At 32.0% G+C, this 12,121-nt stretch overlaps 1 protein-coding gene across 1 annotated transcript; it reads right to left on the bottom strand.

The window, feature by feature from the left end:
• Positions 1 to 4,431: 4,431 nt before the first annotated feature.
• Positions 4,432 to 9,337, bottom strand: LOC112523222. Its single transcript, XM_025132742.1, has 6 exons — positions 9,191 to 9,337; positions 8,258 to 8,460; positions 8,033 to 8,176; positions 6,891 to 7,013; positions 6,553 to 6,696; positions 4,432 to 5,117 (listed from the first exon to the last, which is right to left on the bottom strand). Exons 2-6 carry the CDS (start codon positions 8,414 to 8,416, stop codon positions 4,683 to 4,685), a joined length of 1,005 nt encoding a protein of 334 aa, XP_024988510.1. The 5' UTR covers positions 8,417 to 8,460; positions 9,191 to 9,337; the 3' UTR covers positions 4,432 to 4,682.
• Between the last annotated feature and the right edge of the window lie 2,784 nt (positions 9,338 to 12,121).

A 12,121-nucleotide genomic window follows, 5' to 3' on the forward strand; every position in this document is an offset into this window, starting at 1 on the left:
GACCAGATGGAAGCAGTTATTGGGTTAATCATGAAACACAGATTGGTCGAAGTGATCAAAACGTTTAATTATCAATCTGCATTTGAAAATTGTAAATCCTCCCACCCTTTTCATCCCAACAAGTTGTGGATTGATCTCTTCTTTGATGTTATAAATGTGAATGGAGTTCAAATCTGATTTATGGATTTCTTGATCTTCGTCAACGGTTGAAACACACATAATATCATTCGATGAGAACAAACTTGTCAAAGCCAAAGAGTCGATGGCCTGAAGGTGTCCGAGGATCCCAACCTTTTTGAAGGTCAAGGGTTCAAGAAAAATAGAGAAACAAAATAAAGACTATATTAATAAATATTATTTATTAATTAATTTTAATTTATACATTAATATTAATTATCTATAAAAATATTAATCTTATCAATTATTTTGTAATTATTATTCAATATATTTAGTTATCAAAAAGTAAATATAAATTTTTTAAAAATATTTATGTAAGTTACATCAAATTACTTATTCTGTTTTACAAATAATAAAATGTTTAATTTAATTATTAAATATATATTTTGAAGCACTTTTTTAACCGTGAGAGGTGGGTCATTCAAAACCTGTTGGCTCCAGAAAGAGGGGCCGAACTTCTAACAGCCCACTAACTTCCATAGAACAATATCGTGGCAAGCTCCCTTCAAGGGGGGGGGGGGGTAGTCTCCCTCCTAAGGTTGGTCGACGATAGTCTCCCTAATGGATTTAGCTTTGCATCACTGATTAGATTACTTAAGGTTCAATTCAAGAGGCCCTACTTAGTTTCACAAGCTTTTACTTAGATTTTTTGTACAGACGGACTTTTTGGGTGCTAAGATCCACAGTCATGGTGAAATTCCAGTACTTGGTCATTCTACTGACAGGAGAAGAGACCGAAGCTGGGATTGGGATCAGAGGGCACTGAGGACCTACTGGATAGTACTTCGAAGAGTCGATTCTTCCCCTCATTCTTAATATATTGGGCATCTCACTTTCCCATGCAACACATTCTTTTCGATCTTGTACTCGCTTGAAAAATTATGAATTAATTAGAATATGCGAGGTTGACATTTTTATGTTTATTTATATTATATTTAAAGATTGTTTAAAATCATAAATTAATAGATTTTTTCTAAAGTTTATTTAACAAATCTCAAAATTATAATAATTAATTTGAAATTCTTTTAGTCAACATATTATATTATATATTTATTTTATCATCTTTTTCGTATTAATTAACATATATTATTTTTTAGAGATTTGTTTTAATTATATTATGAAATGTTATAGTTGAATAATTTTTCAAGATGCACTTTTTGAACGTTTATAAGCTAATTTTTGCCAAACATGATGTGTTTATCAGCTAACTTATTATGTATATCATCAATTAGCTTATGCTTATGAGCTAGTTTGCTAAACATAACTTTAGAGTAGCATAACAGAGTTTTATGAATATTTTTAGAGCATCTCTAATAAAAAAAATAAAAATGGAGATTTTTGAGGATTTTTGTTCAAACAGATTCTCTAAAACCTTATACAAAATGGAGAAAGTAAAGAGATACTGAATTTCTTCAAATTTGAAAAACTCTCCAGGAATGATTATTTAATAAAGAGAAATTATTTTTTATGCTTCCTACCAATAAGAAATCTTGAAATTAGATGTTTATGAAAGATAAATGCTATTTTATTAATTGTATTGAATATTTAATAACTTAATTAATATTGGTCTCCAAATGGGAGAAGTTGTTGGAAATGATTGAAAATTTTGATTTTTCATCGTCCATTTTAGAGAATCTATTTGACGATACTCTTAATTTGTTGAGTTGACAATAATATAATAAGAAAAAGGTAAAAAAAACTGAGTATGATTTAGATTTTATGGAAAGATTTGTACTTATAAGGATTTGGAATGTTTGGTTTTTATGATTTGAAATGGAATTGAATTTCATAAATAATTTGTAAAAACAAATTACAAATAATTACAAAAATAATTAAATTATCTTATTATTAATTGATTATTGGAAAACAAATGTTTTAAACATATTTTAAGATATTATTATACACTAATCCTTTGAAATCCCAATCACCCATATGGAATTTCAAAATCCTATGTTTGAGGGATTTCAAAGAAATCCTAGGATTTCAAATCCGAGCAATCCTGCAAACCAAACGCGGGATTGAAATAGATTTGAATTCTAAAACCCATCAAATCTTTTCAAATCATGCAAACCAAACGAGACATGTGGTTTATTTTAACATCTACAATGGTTATTTTTTGGGGTTCTTAAACAATAAATGGTGTCGTTATGTATATGAAACCAGGTAGACCGAAGCAATGTCGTTTCGGCTCTTCTTCCTCTTCTTGTTCGGCATAACGCATTAATATGATGTCCTCTTCCTCTTTTGTTTTTTTAGTTTTGTCTTTTATGATGTTTGTGTAAGAATTTTCATGATTATATGGTTTACAAAAAGATGAAAGAACAAACAAGTAATAGTACAAACGTACCTGCATAAGGTACAACTAACAGCGTGCAAGGAATCTTCACCTTTCACTCTCACTTGTCTACGATGTGTGTTTGGTAGGCGAAAAAGACTGATCGGACAAGATTGAGAAACAAATGATAGAACTATTGGTAATTTACAAGTCTGGTTCATCACCCTGATTTTTGTTCCACCTGCTTTGGTGGAACGAAATTTTGTCTCGCTCATTCTTGTTAAATCCTACTCTAACTGTTGCACTAAACGTGGATCAACAAGTTTCTATTGTATCAAGTCCTATGTTGTATCACACACCAAACGCACCCTTGAGTGCTTTGAAATCCATCAAGCAAATCGTCAAACTACAAATTTTTGGCTATCGTCAATGCTTCAACTTTTTATTTAACATTTCAACACTAGATCCGTTTGGTTTTTGTAGATTTCAAAGTGTAAAAAAGGTATAACGCGTGTTCGGATTTGCGGACAAAAGAAACAAAATTAGAGTAAATTGTATTTTTCGTCCCTATGGTTTGTTAAAATTTGCGACTTTCATCCTTGTGATTTTGAGATTGAGATTTTTATTCCTATAGTTTATAATTCATTGTTAGTTACTTATTTTTGTCCCATACTCCAACTCTTACCTTTTAGTATATGGTACTAAAAGAGTAAAGAGTTGTAAACTACACGTACAAAAAGAGCACAAGATTATAAAGACTAAAACAACGATGAAATGAAGATTATTAGGGATGGAAATTGTAATTTCAAAAGTATATGAATGAAAATAGAAATTTTGAACAAATCATAGGGACTAAACATATAATTTAATCGAAAAATTATTTGTATTCTTAAAAGGAAAGGAAAAGGAAAAAAAAAAATTCAATGTATTGAACAAGGGAGATGGGGGAAAAATATTTCATTTTTACAAATATACCTTTTTAAAATATATTTTTTAGAATGAAAGATTTGATAGTTTTTTATTAGAGTATTGTACTTTTAATTTTAATATTTTTATCATTTAAATATTGTAAATTTAATCAAATATGTTTACTAAAAATTATAATATCAGAAATTAAACATGTTTACAAAAGATCACTATTTCATGAATAAAAAAATTCATAAAAAATGATATCTAAATCTTACACATGTTTAATTTATGATATTATAAATTTTATAAATATGATATTTTTTAAACATGTTTAATTTATGATATTATAATTTTTAGTAATCATATTAGATTAAATTTACAATGTTTAAATAATAAATATATTAAAATTAAAAGTACAATGTTCTAATAGAAATTGATAATGTTATAATAAAGTAATTTTGAAAGTACAATGCTATAATAAAAAAATATCATGTCAGCAGTATCGTATATGTGGACAACCTACATGGACGATGAGGTGGCAAAAGAACCTGATATAATGGGTAAAATTAATTTAAAAGGTTACCCAACGATATAACGGATAAATTTTGAAAATATGATGCCATAATAAAAAATATTTGGAAAGTATATAGCTGTAATAAGAAAAACTGAAAATATAATATTGTAATAAAGTTTTTTATAAAAGCAGATTGATATTTCAGGCGTTTTACCCTTTATTGAAAAGCTTATTATTATTTTCTTTCCTATGTATCCTAAAAAAAATGAGAACACGAGTCTTTATATTTTTCTTCCTTTCCTTTACTTAAAAGTTTCGAGAACACGGCATAATCCTAAAAAGTGTGCAAAATAATTGACAAAGTTTGCCCAAAAAATTTATGGAAAAAAAAGAGATTTTTGGTCCTTATTATATTCATCTGGTAAAGAAATATGACTTAATAGCACTTACCTGAATAAACATTTTAGTAAACTACCCTATACTTTAGAAAAGGGATTGAAAAACCTATTTAGATCACATATATGTCTTTTAATTAATTAAAAAACTTAAACCCATATAAAAATGAACTTATTTACCATATGTTATTTTGGATCACATAATTAAGTACATGTCATACAAAATAATAACATGCAATCATACACATTATACTATAAAAACTCAAGAAAACAAATGCAAGGAGCATTAGCATCAAGTGGTATAATATGCAAATATCAAGATTCTAAAAACAAAATGATCACAAGTAATTTAGAGCCATGAAGTTACTTACCGAAATTAACGAACTCGATCATCTCAAAACGCAATCTTCCTTCACATCGGTTTCCGAGCTTTTCTTCTCCGCAATGCCCATCTTTCTTTGATATCAAACGTTTCATCGGGCAATCGTTCGTCCGATAATCCCTGACGTAAATCTGATTCTGTTGTGACGATATGATCGGTGCCTGAAACGCCTTTGATTCTAGCAGCTTCATCGAGTAAATCGTTTATGAGCATTTCGGTAGTTCTTGTTGTGATTCCCCTAAGATACCAAGAAATGGGTGGGGGAGGAACAATAGCAGGTTCAATTAGTTGTTTCAGGGTTACTTTTGATGCAATTCTTCCTTTGCCTTGAGTGTATGACATATACTCTGATAAAGTCTTTGGCTTGAAGGGATGGCATAGTTTTTCATCAAGTAAAATGGGTTCTACTCTCCAACTACCTTCAAATCTTTTCATAAATCCTGGTTTAACTTGCTTGAATTTCATCTGGCAAAGAAGAAGGAAGGAGATATTCAAGCGCACGTAAAAGAAATTAACGGCGTATAGAGTAAATTACTTTTTACCGTCCCTGTGGTTTGTTAAAAATTGTGAGTTTCGTCCTTGTGGTTTAGAACTCCCTATGGTTTGTAATTCATCGTTTTTTTGTCCTTATGATTTACAATTTATTATTGTTTTGGTCCCTATGGTTTACAACCCTTTACTGTTTTGGTCTCTTGTACTTAAAGGTAGGAATTAGTCCAAGGACGAAAATAGCAATAAATTGCAAACCATAGGGACGAAAATAGAAATTTCTAAACCATAGGGACAAAAATTGAAATTATTGACAAACCACAGGGACTAAAATCATAACTTACTCCAGCATATATGATATGATGGATTGGGTTCTCGTGACCGGTCTGTTTCCGTTAGACCCGTGAGAGCAGTTGCAAACATATTGTGAAGATACAAAAACAAACCTTCACAGTTTTTGTTTGTGATTGTCCGCTGTGTTTTGTACCTTCACGCTGTGAAGATTCAGTGATATTTTATGGTCTCACAGGTCTTGCAGAAACAGACTGTCTAACATTATCCTAAGTCTATGATATCATTGATATGATAAACAATGATGATGTTATTTATTGCATAACCTTATATCAGAGGCGGATCCAGAAAAATTTCCAAGCGGTGGCACAAAATAATTAGCATAATATAAAATAAAACAAAAAGTAATTATGAAAAAGCACCGCTTAATCAAAAATAACATAAAAAGTGGTTTTTTACAATACCCACTCTTTTTTTCCTTTTTTTTACTTCTTTTCTGCTGCTGTTACCAAAAAAGTAAAAGAGAACCAAATAAAATTTAAGTTGCAACATCTAATGCCACATGCAATGACACTACCAATAGGCTACAACCACTTTTTGTTTATTTAAGAGAGCATACATCAAATTAATGCGGGTACATCTTTAGGACTTCTATAAAAATTTCCACTATGCATCACGATAGAGCGGTAGCACAGCCACCCCCTCCCTCCTTAAGTCAGCCCCTGCCCTATGCTATGGTTTCTTGTTATTTTCTTTAAATACCGAGGTAAGTGGATCTGACGCCCAAGGGGTGAAACTTTTGTTACCCACGCATTTACGTGCCCTGGAAGAAGTCCAAACATCTTGAATCGGCCCAGCTAGCCTAGTTTCTTCCTACTTTACGAGATACTGATTCTAATCCAAAAGGATGCCTTTGCAGATAAATAGAAGTTTTGAGAAATGCATTCATGAATTTAGCCCAGTAAAAGGTGGTCACCAAGGAGGAAAGGAGTGGAGCAATTTAAGTGTCATCTTGGTGAAGGATTGGCACTTGCATTGCGATAAGCTTATGTATTGATCTACTTCTAGGGGGAGAGCTGTGATCAATGAACTTTTTAGAGAAAACAAACTTGTTACTTACTGAGTAATCTTCTCGGTTCTGATCTACCATTACATGAACCGCAATGGTTCCTGACCACCACAGAAACCTCCATATAGCAGCTTGCTCCAATTCAACAACCTGCCTTGAACCTTCATCAAGCAAAACCTTTCTGGATAGTACTTCCTGATACAATAATCAACAACATTCAGCATAGAGGACCATGGACACATCTGGTTTAAGCAAGAAACATGTGCATCCTGCTGGAAAGATTATGTATATTCTCTATCAAGAGAATGCTGGCATCCTCTTTTTTTGCCTTTTCTTTCCTCTATGTTGATGAAATAAAAAGAACATATAAATGTTCGACGCTCACCTACCTGAATATTCTTGAAGACCCTTTTATTGTTTGGGTCGGTGACAATATTGTATATTGCATCTGGGGGCAAGCCCACATTCACTTTTACATTTAGTTGGCAAAAAGACCCTTTGGGTACAATGACCTGCAAATGTCCATATACAAGTTAGTAGACAGGCTTCACAAACTTTGTGCTTGGGTACGTTGTTATATAACCAATTTCCCTTCGAATCAAGCAACACAAGAAGTTTATATAGTATTATTGCTTGCTTGAATAATTAACCAACTCCAAAGTTCATAATTAATCAGAATTTGCAACATTGAATTGGAATGTTAAAACCGCTTGATTTAATATAATTATATACATCAGAATTCTGCAGTATCTGAGCTCAAGCAATGCCTCAGCAGCCAAAAGCAAGCTACATTTTGATATACCTCACTAGTTTTCTATGCAACATATGGACAAAGCCAAAGGCAAGTCTAAGGGCCTGCTTGTTAGCAGCTTAATGAGCTTAATGGGACTCGCAGCTTATTCAGTCAGCTATATATGACTGTTTGGTAGTGGCTTAATGATATAGAAAGTGAAGCTTCTAGGGGAAAGCTTTATGCAGAAAGCAAAGTTTTTCCCAAATCTGTCCCTCCCAATTAAAAAACACACTTCTTCCATCTATGAAAAAACCCTCCCAGACAAAAACATTCTCGATCCATACAGACAAATTGATACACATAGACAACTTCATTCATATATGATTTAATGAAAAACCAACCAAACAGGCCTGAAGCATACCTGCTACATGTGCCGGTGTGGCTTGCCACCATTATGTTTTGATGTTCAAGTAGTTTTTATCATTTCTAAATATCATTGACAAAAAAATAAACAACAATTTAATTCGTTTGTCGTACTAAGGGGTAAAATGTTCATTTATGTCATGAACGTCATTGATTCAGAAAAAGAAACAAAAATATATTTTTATCCCGCCAAACAAAGTTATCCGGGCAGACAGTTTAACCTATGCAGGGCTTAATGGGAAAAAAGTAATCCCTTAATTCTACTTCAAGCCTATGATACAGGTAACTAGCATGTTTTGACTGGCCAATGCAGACAGTTGGGGAAGTAAAGTATTGCCACATCACCGGACACTGGATCAACCAGGCTACTCTTACCTCAATTCCAGGGGGTTGATTATCATCCCACACAGGATTTTTTCTCCAAGCCTGCAGTTGCTTTTCTAGATTGAATTTTGAATCCTTCAGTTTGAACATCTCCCTGTTTCCTCCCACTTTTTCTGTTGGCCTCTTGAACCTTGACTGCATCAAATGGAATAAAAGTTTTACAATGGCGTAGATAAGATAATTAAGTGATTACAGGCTTCAGAAGAATCAACAGACCTTCAGATGCTTCTGAAGTTTTCCAGGAAACTGCAACAAGAAGCCACGAAGTGCCGGAAGATTAATGCGTGGACGTTCTTTTATCTCATGCATTTGGAGATTTTTCCTTGTATTACTCGATTCTTTTTCACTCATCGAACTTAAATCAGTTGTGAACATCTAGGCTTTATCAATAGATATATAACTGCTCTCCTGAAGATAATCTATCAATGGATCATTCAATTAGAAACAAGTTACAATGGCCGATGCCTGATCAATCATTGCTCCAATCCTAGGTTTAGAACCACAATTGAAGTTCAATAACTTCAGTTTCTAAATTGAGTTCAATCTAGTTCCAAATTAAAACCATCGGAACCTGAACTCCCGAAGAAATCATCTTTCTATGAACCAAATATCGGAGACAAAACACGAAATTCATTCAAATTTGCTATTTCAAACGATTAACTACACATTAAGCAACAATTAGGTTTCTAAGGTAACTAAATCTGCAGAAAATAATCAAAACAAAGGAATTTCACTTACTGGTAAATGAAATCAAATCGGTCGAACGTTTAATCGACTTCAGATTGAACGTTTAATCACTTACTGAAGATAATTTGTCAATGGATCAGTAAATTAGAAACAAATTACGGAACTCCCTACATGCCCCCGTGGCCAATGCCTCGCCAATCATTGCTCCAATTCTAGTTTTAAAACCACAATTGGAGCTCAATCACTTCAAACTTCTAAACTGATTTCACCTCATTTCCAAATCAAAACCATCGGAAACGACCTCCCGAACATAACGTCTATCTATGAACCAATTATCGATGACAAAACACGAAATTCATTCAAATTTGCTATTTCAAAAGATTAACTACTCATTAAGCAACAATTAGGTTTCTAGAGTAACTAATTCTACATAAAGTAATCAAAACAAAGGCATTCACTTACTGGTGAATGAAATCAAATCGGTTGAACGTTAAATCGACTTCAAATTGAAAGATTCAAGCAGTTTGGGAGGATGAAGACGTTATCCGCAACCCAAATTTGATTAGAGACCTAACTTCCGCTGCCGGTTCGGAGTTGCAAAGCTCCAAAAAGCCACCGGCCCACGGTACCAAAGCAGTCGGTTCCTCATCCAATCGAAAACTCCCACGTGTACAACGTTTTCCGCGTCTGGAAATCTTGTCCGTTCGATCAAGGTAAACGCTTGATAGTCAAATATTGAAATCTCCCAAAAGCAGTCAAAAAAATAATTTAAAATCAACCAAATGCCATCAAAACTCTTGCGAACGAGGATAAGCATATAAACGTTGTCAATTAGATCTATACAACTATATATTAAAATAAGATAAATTACATATAAAAATAAGTAACGTATTTTAACTTTATTTTTATTTTGAGTAACATATTTTTAAAATTTTTATTTTAATATTTAAAAAAATTTTAAACATTTAAGTACTTGAGTAATCGGTTAAAAAAACTAATTTTAAATTACATATTAATTTTAGATTAACAAAAATTCATATCACTAACCACGTCAGCAAATAATACTGAGTTAGATACAACATTACTCATCACATCAACATGATAATCGATTAATACTTCAACCGGTTATCTGAGTACTTAAATATTTAAAACTTTACATCTTAGGTGTCAACATTGAAAGTTTTGAAAATACGTTACTTAAAATAAAAATCAAGTTAAAATACGTTAGTTTTTCATGCAATTTGTCCATAAAATAAAATAAATTTACACAAAAAATCTAAATTTTTAGAATTTTATTTTAATTATATAAACGTTTAATGGTACACTCTATTTTATTAATTTTAGAAATTATTTTTTTATTTTTACATTAATAGAAATTAGTTATTGTTATGAATTAAATTATTTTATTAAGTTACATTGCAAAACAAATTCGAAAAAACTAATAAATATGCATTTAAAATGCAGTTGAATACATAATTCAATTAATTCAAAATTTTGATATAAATATAAACTATAAACGAACACGTAAAAAGTATTAAATTTAAATGGGTAATAAAAATACGTATATCTTAAAATTACGGAACCAAAATTTGTAATTGTGAAAATAATAAAAAATTGGGTGTAAATAAATAGTGTTACACCAAAATTGGTGTGTTACTGTTTATTACACCAAATTTGGTGTTCTCGTTTGAATGATTTTGTGTGAAATTTGGTGTTTAATGCAAGATTTATGAGTCGTTGACCAAACATTTATCTGATAAGTGTTTATCGTGTCACTTATCTTATGCGATAAAAATGGCAAATGATATCGTTCTAATGTATTAGAATCTTACCATGTACGGTAAGCGAGAGTGTGGACTTTTATCGGTAAGTGCTTATTAGATAAGCGTTTGGATAAACGACCCCTTATTTCTATTATATATGATGAGTTTAAAATGTATAGCTTTTCCATTAACTTTGAATTACGCGAGACCGTTTAGAGATCATATTACAACTCTTATGTGAGTTGATATCATCAAACATTCAGAGCGAAACAATAAAACTTTACAACGAAATATTGAATTGATCATCAACAGTTGATTCTTTTGCTATCTCAAACCGCCAAAAACCATTAAAAAATAAGAAAGATGGAACACAAAATGGATCATAGGGTAAGATTTGTTGGTGATTTTAGTGTCATCAAACCATTTAGTATGATCGGGATTAATGTGAGACAAGCCGAAATTGAACTTAATTAATCATAATTCGAGCTTGGAGGTGCATAGTGCACGCTCAGATAAGTTATGTTGATCTCGGGTACGTAGGGGTTCGGGGGCAGCGCTCCTGGAGGGATTCCAAGGGGGCAGAGCCCCTGGAAAATTCATCCATATGTAAGAAATGGATCTCAACTCTCGAACAGTCACGTCTCTTGAGAACAGACACTACTCCCACCAAAATAACCGATTTAATTGCCGGTGACTATGTATACGATTTCGATTCATTGCAGGGTGACAATCTTTTGCATATTGTCACTCTGTCGGATTTTTGTCTTTTAATGTACATAAACAAGCAAGGAAATTATGTGTTTGATCTTGGATTTTGCCTAAAATCCAGATCGTAGTTCTTGGATTATCACAAAGCTGATTTCGTGGTATCCCAGGCTACAGGGGCGGATCCAGCCTTTAAGCACCTCCCTCAGTCAAAAACCAAAAATCTTTGTTGACTACCTTAAATTTTCTATTTTCACCCTCGTCTTACATGGTTTCCCTTAGTCCCATATGGTCATATGCTTCCCTCCCCCAAGTCTCATCCAACGTGCCCCCACCAATTAATTTCCTGGATTCGTCACTGCCAGACTATAGGGTCGAAATTACAGATTTTGTAAAGTGTTTAATACACGGTCCTTGAATCATCCAAGTATATTGATATTCTATTTCCAAAATTCTAACAAGATCAAGATATCAGATAACCTATATCTGACTTACAGATAAAACAGATAACCTATAAAAATTATCTATTATATCTTTATAATTGAAATGGTCATCTAATAGATGCATTTTTTTACACTTCCATATACTAATAGAGACATACAACATTTGCTTATAATTCAAACCTTCGAAAATAAGGAACTATTTATCTTCCATAACCTCATTTCATAATCAATGGCATGATCCTCATCGATGGTAATATCTTAAAGATTATTAGTATGGGAACCGCGCGTTGCGCGGTAGTATGAGTACTTTGATTAATGATCTGAGGATTGTCTATATAAATATATATTAATTGTTAATAGAATCATCGATAAATCGTATTCAAATAATTCGAAAAAGTTAAACAAAATATAGTTAGTGAAATTTTAATATATATATATATATATATATACACACACACATATATATATATATATATATATAT

Source organism: Cynara cardunculus (genome assembly GCF_001531365.2).
Source record: "Cynara cardunculus var. scolymus isolate 2C chromosome LG 12, CcrdV1, whole genome shotgun sequence".
Lineage (NCBI taxonomy): Eukaryota > Viridiplantae > Streptophyta > Magnoliopsida > Asterales > Asteraceae > Cynara > Cynara cardunculus.